A 15,785-nucleotide genomic window follows, 5' to 3' on the forward strand; every position below is an offset into this window, starting at 1 on the left:
ATAAATTAAGAAAAGCCAGTTTATTTAATAAATAATGGAGATGTGAGTATGTAATAATATCTGGAATATGAAAACTTTGTTCCCAAACTAAAAGTATTGGTTTTTTTCTCTTTATAAAGATAAAAGATATCCATGACTTAAGAGCAAAAGTATAAAGAAGAAAGTAAAAAATCACCAGAAACTCACCAGTCAGTTATAATCACTGTTCATTTTTTGGTGAATATATTTTAGATACCCTTTTATTAACCCATCTACTAACCTAGGTACCTAAGATCCTCCCTTGGTTATTTAGCCTACTGCAAGTTGTTTCATAGGCCACATGGCAAAATTTTAGATATTCAGAAAATTTGTGTGGGGAAAAAGGAACTGTAGAATGGTCTGTTGATGAATCCTGAGAAATTAGAGCACAGCTGGCAGTATTCCTTTTGCTTCCTTTTTTTTCTTTAAGGAAGATTAGCCCTGAGCTAACATCTGCCAATCCTCCTCTTTTTGCTGAGGAAGACTGGCCCTGAGCTAACATCTCTGCCCATCTTCCTCTACTTTATACGTGGGACGCCTACCGCAGCATGGCTGGCCAAGCGGTGCCATGTCTGCACCCAGGATCCGAACTGGCGAACCCCAGGCCACAGAAGCGGAACGTGCACACTTAACTGCTGCGCCACCGGGCTGGCCCTTACTTCCATTTTTTATTCTATTTCTATTACTTTTTGAATGCTAATAGCCTTGATGGTATTATAGTCAATTCTTCCCCTTCCTCATCTACAAAATAAGTCTTTTTTTGATTCAATGCAGGCTTCAAGCTACGTAAAACCCTCTGGGAAAGAGGGATTGAGTGTGTCTCTAAGTATGAGAGGCAGTACAGCATAGTATTAAGAGCGTGAGCGTGATAGTCCTTTGAACCTAGGTTTAATTTACGTCACCTTGTAATAGGTATATGGCCTTGGGATAAGTTGTTTAATTTCTCTCTGCCTCACTTTCTTCATCTATAAAATGGGGAGAGTAAGAGAATCTATTTGGGTTGTGAGATATGATACATCTCTTCTTTATCCTCACGACTCAAGTAGAGATATATATAAAACATAATGTAAGTTAGATCATAGAATATATGCTTTTTTCTTATGTGTATGTGGACTTTACTTTTTGCCCTTTTACATTGTATTTGTATAGCATAAAAACTTTTACTTTTATTTAAAACTTAAAAAAAATTCAGGCACACAAAATCTGTGTAAAATATATAATACATAATATAATAAATTAAAATATAATAAACAACTGTGTACCCATCTGGCTTAAAAAAGAAAACATTATATATATAACAGTGGTGTTCATAATAGCAAAAGACTGGAAACAACTCAAATGTCTGTCAACAACAGAACAGATAAATTATGAAATGGATGATTTATAGCTACAAGTAATGACGTGGATGCATTTCAGAAATATAATGATATAAAGCAAAAAAGGAAAGATGCAGAAGTTCATACAAGTATGATTCTATTTTTATGAAGTTAAAAATATGTAAAATCAAATATATTGTTTAGAGATACAAATGTGGAAAAAAACTCCAAGGAAAAGAAAGGGCATAATAAAACAAAAAATCAGAATAGTGGTTACTTCTAAGAAAGTAGGGAAGGGAGTATATTTAGGGAAGTATTTACAGGGGATTTCAAAGGAAATAGAATGTTCTTAAACTGGGTGTTGGGTTAGTGGATGTTTGTTAAATTATTCTTCATATCCTGCCTATTATATAAATATCCTATTTTTCTATTCAATATCTTTTCAAAGAAGAAAAAATCTTCTTTTCAAAAAAGAGAACATATATTCTATTTTCTTCAGAAAAGAAAGCAGTATAGTTGAAGTCCTCCTGTGTATTCCTTCACAATTGTATTCCCCTTTCTTTTTCTCAGAGGTACCCACACTCCTCAATTTAGAATTTTTTATATGCAGTTCTTTAAACAACAAAATCCAAGGAATATTATGGTCATCCACCAGTAGTTTTAGTGATTACTACTTATAAGTGACTTGGAACTCTTAATCTCAGTGGTTTGTCAAGATGTGTCATATAGCTATTAAAAGGATACTTATAGTAGCTACCTCCCAAGTCAAATACAGGTAAACAGCACCAGTGGCTTACATATTATATTGTGTGGATACACTTGACTTTTAAAGAATCAGTCCCCTATTTTGAGACATTTAAGTTGTTTCTAGCTTAAAAAAAATACAACAGTGATAACTGTTCTATAAATTTGTGCATAGGGCCATATAAAAATAGTCATGTTATAATGAATATTTGCATGGCACTTGCCTTTTTTTTTCACTTATAACCTATTCCATGTCAGTACATATAGATGCATCTTTTTTTTTTTTTAACAGCTACCTATATAGTTTTCATTATGTACGTGTGTTGTAAGAGTTCTTTGTTGATGGACATTTAAGCAATTTTCAAATAATATTGCCATGAGTATCCTTATGTTGTGAATTTTAGGGAGTATTTCTGTGGATATGGTCCTAGAAGTGGGAATTGCTAGTTCAAAGAGTGTGACTATTTCAATTTTTGACATCTTTTGCCAGATTACCCTCTAAAAAGGTTGTACCAGTTGACATCTTGATAATAGAGGGTCTTCCCTAACTCCTAAGACTAGGTTAGATTCCCTTGCCAAAAGATCTTGTCATGTTCTATATTTTCATAACCTTCACAACAGTTGTCTACTGTTAGACTTCTGCAGTAATTTATCTACCTATGTTGGCTAGCACAGTGTCACCCAGTTGCAGTAGTTATTCACTAAATATAAGAAAGTTCTGCCTGCAGTTTGTGTGTGTTGAAGATGGGAAGTTAGGGTGGAAATTTGCTCTTCTGGTTTGTTTTTTGTGCAGAGTTCTTCCCCCTTTTTTAAACTTAGCCACTTTGACAAGAAGTTCTGGTGGTTTGTGGATCTTTAGTTTAGGTGTATCTTTACATATTTTCTTCCTGCCAACTGAGTTTGTTTGCCTCTGAGAAAGTTGTGCCTAGTATATTATTGATGTTTCCTTTCTGCCCTCTGCTCAGTCTGAAGAAGGAGTTAGTTCTGCTTTCAGCCTAAGTCTGGAGCGCCCTTTTTGAGAAGGGCAGCCCCTTTTGACTCCAGTATCTTTCTGTAACCTGGGCCAAATTATTTTGTGTATTAATGCTATTTCTCTTAAATTAATAGAAGCAATGAGGCCTTTTTCCAGTTATGGCTAGATGATGATGTCTTTTATTTCTTCTTTTTTAAAATTTCTTTTTGATCATTTTATGGTAGAGAAGTTCTACAAATCTTAAGTAACACCAGGGGTTTTCTAATAAAACTTAATTCCTTTAGTTATATCTATTTACAAAACATTTTTATCTAGTGCCGTTCTTTTTTCCTTTGGTTTAGATAACCTCAAAATCTCTGACTTTGGCTTGGCGACAGTGTTTCGGCATAATAATCGTGAACGTTTATTGAACAAGATGTGTGGTACTTTACCTTATGTTGCTCCAGAACTCCTAAAGAGAAAAGAATTTCACGCAGAACCAGTTGATGTTTGGTCCTGTGGAATAGTACTTACTGCAATGTTGGCTGGAGGTAAGAACTATTTAATCATGATAAAACTCCTGTCCTATGGAAAGCCAGATTTGTTAGACCAAAATAAATGAAATAAACCAAGGGAATCCATATTTATATGATAGTATTTTGATAGTAACTTATTTATAAGTTGGAATTTTTAATCCCGAAGGTTTTTAAAAATCAGGTATGTATAGCTAATAAATGAAATATCTCAATAGCTATCTCTTTTATGATTCATGTGAATACTTTTGGAAAGAGTAGGGCAGGAAGTGGTTCATCCATCTTTGAAGTGCCTCTAAAATTTTTGTGAGTTGCATTCTTAGTTTGAAAACCATATTGAATTAATTTGGAGGGAACTTTTAATGGATTTGTATAATTGATTATTATCCCTTAAAATCTTTACTGTATAATATTGTGAACACTCAGATATCGGGGACTTAACTTCTTTCTTAGAATTGCCGTGGGACCAGCCCAGTGACAGTTGTCAGGAATATTCTGATTGGAAAGAAAAAAAAACATACCTCAACCCTTGGAAAAAAATCGATTCTGCTCCTCTAGGTAACTTGTTTATCTTGATTGAAAGTACTGATTTCTTGGGTAATGAAGCCTAATGCTGTTTGAATTTTTCTCTTACTTTTTTTTCTTTTTAATTTTGAAACAATCGTGTAAATAATCCATGATCCTTTCAGATAAATTAGAACATAATATTAAAAATTTTTTAAAACCAACCCTCTAAGCCTAGCGCTCAGAAACAGCTTCTTTTAGTATTTTGATATGTGCTTCTACACTTTGTTGTAAAAACATTTAATATATGTTTCTTATATATGTATATTAGTTATAAGTTTGTGTTTTTATAAAAAATGAGATCACACTACACATGCTGTTTTATAACCTGTTTTTTGTGTGTTAATGCTTTGTGGTCGTTTTCCATGACTGTAACTGCAGGTCTACATCATTGTTTTTAAAAGCTGTGATGGTATTCTGCTATGTGGATATGCCTCACTATACTTATCCCATTCACTTTGTTAGAGATTTAGATTTTTTCTAATTTTTCACTGTTATAAAAGAGATAATGGTGATCATCCAAGTAATGTACATACCTTTAAATTATTTAATTAAAAAAAATCCCCAGAAGTGGAACTACAGGGTGAAGGATGTATGTAGTTTTTAATTGTTATGGTTCACTTGCCAAATTGCTTCTCGAAAGTCTATACCATTTCATCACCATCTCATTGGTTTATATTTTTTTAAAAATATTTGATTAGTCTAATAGGCCTTTAAAAAATACACTTGCTGTTTCTCATTTTTATTTTAAATTTAGTACCAATGAGGTTGTATATCCAGTATATATTTATTAGCTTTTTGTCTATTTTTGTGGATTGTCTATTTTGCTCACTTTTTGCAGGGAAGTTTTATTACTTTATGAGGTTTTTTTTTTAAAACATTAATGTCATCAGATCTTTACATTTGTGACAAATATTTTTCACGATTTGTTATGTATTTTTATTTTGTTTATGCTATTTTGATATGCAGAAGTTTTATATTTTTATTTATTCAAATCTATTATCTTGTCCTTTGTGGTCTCTGATTATATTTTCATGTTTGGAAAGGTCTTTTCTATTCCTAACATTAGAAAAAAATTCCCTATGTTTTCATGGCTCCATTTTTTCATTTAAATCTTTGGTCCGTTAGAAAATGGTTTGGTGCTGGGAGATGTATGCATTTTTTATCAAGATAATTAAGATACCTTAGGATGATGGTTGCTTGTATTGCTATCTCCTAAAAAGTTTTTGGAAAGTAGATTTTCCTTGTAAAACTGTGTGAATGAGGATTTAATGTGACATATTGGAACAATGAGTTTGGTATTGAAAATGGATAGGAAGGTTTTGTATTTTTTGTTAATGTTGTCACATAGGGAGAAACATTTCCACCTGGCTCTTGTTCTTATTTGAAACAACTAAGAATCAGATCTGGGAAGAATATTCTAAGATACAGACAGTAGAAAAGGAAAACTGCATGAAAGTAAAGCAATAAATTAGTAGCTTTATTCTTTCTCTTCCCCAGAAATAATATTTGCTTGTAAAGAGATGAGTAGAGAATGTATTCTGTATCACAGGCTGTGGGCTTTTCTAATGTGCATGACTCTTTTGTAAATGTTGTCTTAATGTTTTGTTTTCAGCTTTACTGCATAAAATCCTAGTTGAGAATCCATCAGTAAGGATTACCATCCCAGACATCAAAAAAGATAGATGGTACAACAAAGCACTCAAGAAAGGTAATATCCTTAAAATGCAAGTATTTTTTCTGTGAAAGAAAAGGTACTTGCAACGTCAGTATTACAAGTCAAGAGTACAAGATAGCTGTGGTCTCTGTCCTCGTGGAGATTAGAATGACTAATATCAAAGACAAATATAAAAATAATTGTATGTTTATTAATAATTATAAAGTGGGAAATCAGGGTACTATAGCTAAGAGTTTAACCAAGTCTGAAGTGACAGAGAAAGCTTGTCTTCCTGAGGAAATCCCATTAAATCTAAGATTTGAAGATTAAAGGAGAGCTAGCCAGTTGAGTACTAACAAGATGAGTAGCAGACTCTGAACAGAGGAAGTAGCATTTGGAATGTCTTGGAGTTTAGAAAGTGGTGCATTTGAGGAACTTGAAAGAAGGCCAGTATGGTGTGGACCATGTCTGGCTTGTTCATTGTGTCATCAGTGGTTAGCACAGTGTGTGGTACATCATAGGCACTCAGGAAATGTTTGTTGAGTAAATGAGTGACTAGAGAAGGGAGAGAGGTTTGAGGTGAGGCCAGAGAGGTAGTTAGTGACCAAGCTGTGGAGGGGGACCTTATAAGCCATGTTAAGGATTTTGGGCTTTATAACTTAAGGCCACTGGAGAAACCTTTAAGCAAGGAAATGACATGATCATATATTTGGTTTTAAAAGATCTTTCTGGCTACTTGTAAAAAAATTGTTTTTGATCCTAGATGTGAGAAGGTGGTAACCTGGACCAGGTTGGTGACTGGATTGGAAAGTAGATATATTCCAAAGAGATTTAAGAACTAGAAATGATAGGACTGGTGATTGTTTATATGTGGAAGATGAAGGAGAATGAGGAATCAATGATGACTCCTTTCTGGTTTGAACAACTATATAAATGGTGATACCATTTGGGATGTAACTCAGGAGAAAAACAGATTTTGGGGAAAATTTTATTTGATTCTGGACGTGTTGAATTTGAGAAGTTAAGTAAAACTGTCCCATGGGGCGTGTGTATGTGTGTGTGTGAGGCTTGAGATGTCGATTTAGGTGTTTTCTGCAGATGGATGCTAATGTAAACAATGGTCGTAGATGAAATTGAGCGTATGAAATTTTAAGGAATACCAACATTTAAGTGGTAGGTGGGGGCCAGGGAAACAGAAAAGTAACCAGAGAGATGGGAGAAAGATCAGAGAATGTGGAGTATTGAGGCTAAGAGAAGAAAATGCATGACAGTGGCAGATACTGTTAAGTGAATTAATAACATGAAGCCTAAAAATTTATCCAGTGGATTCTGTGATATGGCACTTATTCATGATCTTGGGAGGAACAGTTTTGGTGGAGAGTTGGGAATAAATTCTAGAGTACAGTGATTGTAGTCTAAAAGAGAGGTGAAGAAGCAAAGTATACACAGCTCATTGAAGAAGTTTGGCTGTGAGTGGGAGGAGAGGACAATAGCTGGAGATGAATGAGGAATTTTTAACTCTTCTCTGAATGTTTCTTTTACTTTTCACCTTGTTCTAATTGAAATCCAGCTCTCCCCTGAGGACACTGCTTCCTCTTAAGTGGTAGATGTTTTCTTTCCCACACCCTTGTACCTTTGATCTGGGAGTGGGACAGGCATCCTCCTTGTTCTTTATTGTTGCTTTCTCCTTTTTCCCCCCACATTCCTCTCCCCTCCATTTTGAGTCTCATATTTATCAGACTCAACCACCCACTATTCTTTCCTTGTATAATCAACTTCTGAACCCTAAAGTAAAATTCCTGCCACACTGTCACTCTCTCCAGCACAACTCTTGACATAATTTTTATCATGATTCTTGGTGATTTAAATATTCATTTGGATGATCTTTCCAATATCCTGACCTCACATGTCATTGACCTTCTCTCTTCTAGTGATCTTCTCTTCATGCATACTACTCTGACCACCAGCATATTTTTTTTTTGGCTTCCTTTCTCTAGTACCCTGACTCCAACAATTCTTTGACCTTACCCAGACTTACAATCCATTAATTCTACTACCTTTTCACTATCTCTTATCTGCCACCTCCTAGGTCCTGAGTTCCATCCTCTTTTAAAATCCCAAAGTCGATCATTATAATGACTTCTTTGCATTCATCTTCAACTTCCTTGCCCCATTCTCTCTTTATCATACTTACAGTGAAAAAGCTAACTCAAATTTAATCCAGTTTTCTGCCTACTGTACACTATACCTGCACATCTAATCACAGCTAGAGAAAAACTCACAACAGTGTTCACTTTAAATTCAGCATCACTGATCTCAAGTGGGCCCTTAATTGCACCAGGCAATCATAATGCATTTCCCCACTTCTTTCACAACCCTGCTCTCCTAAATCACCTTTTTATACCTTTTCTTTTCTCTTCAACTTCTAATTCCTCCTTCCCCATCCTCAATCTCAGTTGGTGACAGTACTTCCTGTTTCACCGGGAAATAGAAACTATCACAAGGGAACTTCCACAAGTTCCCACAACCATCTCTACCCACCCACCCAACTGCCTCTATGCTCATATACTCTGCTTTTTCCCCTGTTGCTATGGATAAATTGCTCCAGATATAAGCCAAGTCTTTGTCTTATGCACTAGACTCAGTTCTCTTTTGCCTACTCAGGGCTATTGTCTAGCAATTCTTCTCTCTTTCTCCTGCATCATTAATTTATCACTCTCTGCTGAATATTTCTCATCAGAATGCGAACGTACTGTTTCTTCCATCTTACTAGCCTATACATAATAGGCTCAATAAAATATTCGAATGAATAAATTGCTAAATAAAAAGGTTGGCTAAACCTAAGCATGTTTAAATGGTTTCAGGATATATCCAGCTGAGAGGAAGAAGCTGAAAGTCTGAGAGAGGGAGTAAGAGAGCATCTAGATCTCTGAGGAGAAGGGAGGGTGTGGGTTCAAATACAAGTAGAGGAATGAATGTTTGTTGGGAGATGGTAGGGAGGAGAGAATAGGTAGGAATGCAAGTAAATTAGCAAATTTGGTAGTGGCAAGTGAGGGAGTTATGAAATTTTCTTTGCTTGTGAGCAAACCCCAATTTATGGAATGGGGTTTTCTTTGTGAAGTGGGAGATAGTATCATATGATGAGTGATGAGGTGCTGGAAGATGGTCTTGGGAATTTGACAAAAGTGTAGAAGTTTTAAAACAATGATTGTGGAGAGAGGGAGAGAAAACTGACTAGAGAAACATAGGAACTGACTGTCAGTGTTGAGGATCCAGCTGAGGGTAGTAACTGTGAATTTATAGTCACATCATTTTCTGTATAATGGTTATTCTTGGTAAAGCTTTTCCAAGAGGGCAAAGAGTGGTAGATAGTGCAGATTCATAATGTTCATTGCCATTATCATAAATTATTTTCTATTATAAGAAGTTTTGATCCTTTAGCTAGGTCTCTCTGTCTTCACAGAATATTGTTCTGATACCGTAAATGGTATCACCATAGTGAGTCCTCCTAGTAGGTTCATAATGACCACATTTCTCATAAAATCATGTAGGAAGAGCCGCTATTTGTCATATAAATGTTTTGTGTTAAATAAATGGATTTAGATGTGGTTTTACTTCTTCAAGTTGCTACTTGAGTTAAAAAATTTTTGCATAGAAGACTTGAAAGCATTTGTGTATTAATGTTTTCTTTTTTAGGGGCAAAGAGGCCCCGAGTTAGTTCAGGTGGTGTATCAGAGTCTCCTAGTGGATTCTCTAAGCACATTCAATCCAATTTGGACTTTTCTCCAGGACATGCTGCTTCAAGGTAAGATTAATTAATAAAGATCAAGTAGTTGTTGAATGAAAAATAATACATGTATATATTTTTTCTTAATAATGAATGTAATTTTTATCAGTGTGAGAATGGTAATGCGATATAAGAAAGGCCTGACGGATTTCATTTAAAGATATGTTTTTCTCCATATCTTAATGCCTCAGTGAAGAAAATGTGAAGTACTCCAGTTCCCAGCCAGAACCGCGGACAGGTCTTTCCTTATGGGACACCAGCCCTTCATACATTGATAAACTGGTACAGGGGATCAGTTTTTCCCAGCCCACATGTCCTGATCATATGCTTCTGAATAGTCAGTTACTTGGTACTCCAGGATCCTCACAGGTAAGGAAATTCGGTTTTTCAAATAAATTATGGAAGCCCTTTATTTTTTATTGTCTTTAGGTCTTTTTTTCTTAATGTATAAATCTTAGAAATATAGTATTAACACTTTAATTTGTACAGTTTTTTTTGACAAGAGAGAATTGAAGGAGACCTTCATGTGTTAAGAATCTTAAGTCACGGAAAAGAATTTTCAGACTAAATAGCTATGATATGACTGCTTTTGGTGATGTCAGATATCATATATCAGCTTTTCTTTATTTGACGCATAGAACCCCTGGCAGCGCTTGGTCAAAAGAATGACACGATTTTTTACCAAATTGGATGCAGACAAATCTTACCAATGCCTGAAAGAGACTTGTGAGAAATTGGGCTATCAATGGAAGAAGAGTTGTATGAATCAGGTATGTTTCACTGATTTTCATTATATTTTTTCCTGAGGAAAAATTTAAATATTTGAGTAAAAAACTGTCATTATCAGTATATTTTAAAAATATAAAGTAATTAGTTCAATTTGAAAAAGAAACAATTGAAGTTGAAGGAATTTAAGTGTTTTCTTTACCTTAAGAAATAATATTTCTTAAAAGACATCTCTAAGGTTATTAAAAATATTAAGAGACTCATGTTATTTTCATAAAAACTATGTATACTTAAAATGTAACAATAGCAATTGACTTCTTTCTGTGAAAGAGGAATATATTAACAATCTCACACTTCCATCTCCACTGCTCCTACCTACCAATTTTTGTTGTTTATATTATCATACCATATTTATAACATTGACATTCTAATCTGACTTTAGGCTTTTCAAAAATCTTAACATCATGAAAAACAAACAGAGGAGAATATTCTCTCTTAAAAGAGACTAAAGAGACCTGATAAATAATGCAATGCATGATCTTTCAGTAGATCATGGATTTAAAGAAAAAAAGCTATAAAGCATGTTATTGGAACAATTGGGGAAATTTGAATATGGGTTTTATATTAGATAATATTTTTGTATCAGTGTCAAATTTCTTGCATGTAATCATAATATTGTGGTTTTGTAGGGGAATGTCTTTATTTGTAGGAGAGACATGTTGAAGTGAAGTGATGCCGTTTGTAACTTACTTTTTTTTTCCTTAAAGATTGTCACCTGAGCTAACAACTGTTGCCAATCTTCTTTTTTTTTTTCCCCTGCTTTTTCTCCCCTAATCCCCCCAGTACATAGTTGTATATTTTTAGTTGTGGCTCCTCCTAGTTGTAGCATGTGGGACACTGCCTCATCGTGGCCTGATGAGCGGTGTCATGTCTGCGCCCAGGATCCGAACCGGTGAAACCCTGGGCCTCTGAAGGCGGAGCGCACCAACTTAACCACTTGGCCATGAGGCTGGCCCTGTAGCTTACTTTAAATAGTAAAAAACAACCACATAAATAAATGTATACTTATCTAGTTTGATAAAGGGAGGGTATATGGTTATTTATTCTACGATTCTTTCAATTTTTCTGTAGATGTGTAAGCTTTCAAAATTAAAAGTTATGGGAAAATGTTACTCTGCAGAAATCTGAGGCCAGCCTGATTTTCCTGTCACTTGTATAGATAATTTACTTTTTTTTTTAAGGTAGATTTATTGAGATAAAATTCAGATAACATAAAAATCATCACTTTAACCATTTTAAAGTGTATAATTCAGTGGTTTTCAGTATATTCACAAGGTTGTGCAACTATCACCATTTAATTCCAGAACATTTCATTGCCCACAAAATAGACTCAATACTAATTAGCAGTCACTTCTCGTTCCTCCCTCCCTTCATTCCCTGGCAACCACTAATTTAGTTTTTGTCTCTATGGACTGCTTATTCTGGACATTTCATATGAATGGAATTGTATAATATGTGGCTCTTTGTGTCTGTCTTCTTTTACTTAGCATAATGTTTTCAAGGTTAATCTATGTTATAGCATTTATCAGTACTTTTATCCCTTTTTATAGGTGAATAGTATTCCATTGTATGGATAGACTACATTTTTTTTATCCACTTGTCTGTTGATGGACATTTGGGATGTTTCCACGTTTTGGCTATTATGAATAATGCTGCTGTGAACATTCTTTTACAAGTTTTTGTTTGAACATGTGTTTTTGTTTGTCATGGCTATCATAACAAAATACCACAGACAGGGTGTCTTAAACAACAGAAATTTATTTTCTCACAGTTCTAGAGACTGAAGTCTAAGATCAAGGTACTGGCAGGATTGATTTCCTCTGAGGTCTCTCCTTGGCTTTCATATAGCCACCCTCTTGCTGCCTTCTCTTACGGTCTTTCCTCTGTGTACACTCATCCCTGGTATCTGTCTCTCTCTGTATCCTAATTTCCTTTTCTTACAAAAGACACCAGTCAGATTAGATTAGGACCCACCTATTTTAACCTAACCTAGGTCTTATTTTAACCTAATTACCTCTTTAAAGGCCCTATCTCCAAATACAGTCACATTCTGACGTACTGGGGTTTAGGGCTTCAACATACGAATTTTGAGGGGACACGATTCAGCCTATAACAATATGTTTTCAATTTCTTAGGTATATATCTACAGATGGAATTGCTAGGGCATATGCTAACTCTATGTTTAACTTTTCTTTTTTAATTTTAGTTTTAATTTTTATGGCATATGTTTAACTTTTTGAGGTGCTGCCTAGTGGTTTTCCAAAGCAGCTGCACCATTTTACATTCTCACCAGCAATGTATGAGAGTCCCAGTTTCCCCACATCCTTGTCAACCCTTCTTATTGTCTGTTTTTTTGATTATAGCTATCTTTGTGTAGGAAGTGTTATTTCATTGTGCTTTTGATTTGCATTTCCCTAATTACTAATTATGTTGACCATTTTCTCACATGCTTATTGGCCATTTATATATCTTCCATAGAGAAATAGCCATTCAAATCCTTTGACCATATTTTAACTGGGTTGTTTCTCTTTTTACCATTGAGTTGTAAGAGTTCTTAATCTACGCTAGACCCTTGTTAGATATCTTATTTGTAAATATTTTCTCCCATTCTGTGAGAGAAAATTCTCCCATTGTTTTCACTTTTTTTGTTAATGTCCTTTGACCCACAAAAATTTTTAATTTTGATGAATTTCAATTTATCTGTTTTTTCTTTTGTTGCTTATGCTTTTGATGTCAAATTTAAGAAACTGTTGCCTGATCCAAGAACGTGAAGATCTACACCTTTGTTTCCTTCTAATTGTTTTACAGGATTAGCTCTTACATGTCTTTCATCTATTTTGAGTTAATTTTGTGTGTGATGTGCGGTAGGGGTCCAAATTCTGTCTTTTACATGTGTATATCCAGTTTTTCCAGCACTATTTGTTGAAAAGACTATTCTTTCTCCATTGGGTGGTCTGCAAAATAAATTGGCTATAGCTATATTGGTTTATTTCCGGACTCTCAGTTCTATTCTATTGATCTATATGTCTTTGTTTATTCCAGTACCATACTGTTTTGATTACTATAGTTTTGTGGGAAATTTTGAAATTGGAAAGTGTGAATCTTCTAAGTTTGTTTGTCTTTTTCAAGATTGTTTTGGCTGTTTATGGTCACTTGCATTTCTATCTGAATTTTAGGATTAGCTTGTCTGTTTCTGCAGAAAAGGCATTTGGAATTTTGATAGGGATTACCATGAATCTGTAGGTTAATTTGGGGAGTATTTCCATTTTAGTAATATTAAGTCTTCCAATCCGTTAACCTGGGATGTATTCCATTTATTTAGGTCTTCTTTAATTTCTTTAAAGAATATTTTGTAGTTTTAAGTGTTCAAATCTTGCACTTCTTTGGCTAAATTTACTCCTAAGATTTTATTCTTTTTGATGTTATTGTAAATGGAATTTTTAAAATTTCATTCTTGAATTGTTCATTGCTAGTTTGTAGATATACACCTTTTTTTGCATATTTTTATAAGTTGATTTGTATCTTGCAAATTTCCTGAAATTATTTATTAGTTCTAGTAGTTTGTATGCAGATTCTTTAGGGTATTCTATATATAAGACCATGTTATTTGCAAATAGAGATAGTTTTACTTCTTCCATTCCAATTTGGATATTTTCATTTCTTTTTTCTGGTTTATTGCACTGGCTGGAACTTCCAGCATTCTGTTGGACAGAAGTGGTGAGAGCAGACATCCTTTTCTTGTTCCTGATCTTAGGGGAAAACTTTTCGGTCTTTTACCATTAAGCATAATGTTAGCTGTGGGGTTTTTTTGAGGAAGGTTGGCCCTGAGCTAATATCTTTGCCCATCTTCCTCTACTATATATGTGGTATGCCACCTCAGCATGGCTTGATAAGCAGTGAGTAGGTCAGTGCCCAGAATCCAAAACAGTGAACCCTAGGTCGCGGAAACAGAGCGCGCAAACTTAGCTGCTGTGCTACCAGGCTGGCCCCCCTGTGGATTTTTTATACATGCCATTTATCAGGTAGAAGAACTTTGTATTTTTAGTTTGAGTGTTTTTATTAAGAAAAAATGTTGTATTTTTTCAAATGCTTTTTCTGCGTCTATTGAGATGATCTTGTGGGATCTTTTACTTTTCCCTTTTTCTCCTTTGATAATAGGGTATATTAATTGATTTTCATATTTTGTATCAACTTGCATTCCTGGGATAAATTCCACTTGGTCATGGTGCATAATCCTTTTAGTGTGTTGATAGATTCAGTTTGCCAGTATTTGTTGAGGATTTTTTTTCCTGGGAAAGATTTGCCCTGAGCTAACATCTATTGCTTATCTTCCTCTCTCTTTTTTCTCCCCAAAGCCCCAGTACCTAGTTGTATATTCTAGTTGTAAGTCCTTCTAGTTCTTCCATGTGAGTCGCTGCCACAGCATGGCTACTAAGAGATGAGTGGTGTGGTTCCACGCCTGGGAACCGAACCCAGGCCTCCGCAGCGGAGTGCAACTAACTTTAACCATTAGGCAATCAGGCTTGGCTCTGTTGAAGATTTTTTTTACTCTGTTTAAAAGGGATTGGTTCTGTAGTTTTTTGGGGATGCCTTTGTTTGATTTTGGTATCAAGGTAATACTGACCTCATAGAACAAGTTGGGAAGTGTTCCCTCCTCTTCTATTTTTTTGGAACAATTTAAGATGAATTGGTACTAATTCTTTAAACTTTTGGTAGAATTCTCAGTGAAGCCATCTGGTCCTGTGCTTTTTCTTTGTTGGGGATTTTTCGGTAACTGACTCAATATCTTCACTTGTTATAGATCTATTTACTTATTTATTTATTTGTTTATTTTATGTAGAACATTTTATCTTTTTATTTTCTATTTTTTTATTTTTATTATTTTTTTTGAGGAAGATTACCCCTGAGCTAACATCTGCTGCCAATCCTCTCCTTTTTTGCTGAGGAAGACTGGCCCTGAGCTAACATCCATGCCCATCTTCCTTTACTTTGTATGTGGGACGCCTGCCACAGCATGGCTTGCCAAATGGTGCCATGTCTGCACCCAGGATGTGAACTGGTGAACCCTGGCCCACCGAAGCAGAATGTGCGAACTTAAGCGCTTTGCCACTGGGCCAGCCCCTGTTACAGATCTATTTAGATTTATTATTTCCTCTTGAGTCAGTTTTGGGATTTTGTGTGTTTCTAGGAATTTGTACATTTCATCTAGGTTATCTAATTTGTTGACATACAATTTTTAATAGTATAATCCTTTTAAATTCTGTAAGGTTGGTAGTAAGATCCTACTTTTATTCCTAATTTTAGTAATTTGAGTCTTCTCTCTTTTTTTCTTGATCAGTTTGGCTAAAGTGTTGTCAATTTTGTTTATCTTTTCAAAGAACTAACTTTTGCTCTCTTTGATTTTTCTGTTTTTCTATTCTATGTTTTG

General features: G+C 34.8%; 1 protein-coding gene across 4 annotated transcripts in view; it reads left to right on the forward strand.

The window, feature by feature from the left end:
• Positions 1 to 15,785, forward strand: part of CHEK1 (checkpoint kinase 1) — a 34,477-nt gene that overhangs the window by 8,024 nt on the left and 10,668 nt on the right. For all 4 annotated transcript variants that reach the window (XM_070272162.1, XM_014741043.3, XM_014741042.3 and 1 more), the window contains exons 6-11: positions 3,393 to 3,581; positions 4,017 to 4,121; positions 5,743 to 5,838; positions 9,481 to 9,589; positions 9,763 to 9,940; positions 10,210 to 10,341. In XM_070272162.1, coding sequence (XP_070128263.1) covers positions 3,393 to 3,581; positions 4,017 to 4,121; positions 5,743 to 5,838; positions 9,481 to 9,589; positions 9,763 to 9,940; positions 10,210 to 10,341 — 809 coding nt within the window. The remainder of the gene's footprint in view (positions 1 to 3,392; positions 3,582 to 4,016; positions 4,122 to 5,742; positions 5,839 to 9,480; positions 9,590 to 9,762; positions 9,941 to 10,209; positions 10,342 to 15,785) is intronic.

The sequence above is a fragment of the Equus caballus genome, chromosome 7 (genome assembly GCF_041296265.1).
Source record: "Equus caballus isolate H_3958 breed thoroughbred chromosome 7, TB-T2T, whole genome shotgun sequence".
NCBI classification, from domain to species: Eukaryota; Metazoa; Chordata; class Mammalia; order Perissodactyla; family Equidae; genus Equus; species Equus caballus.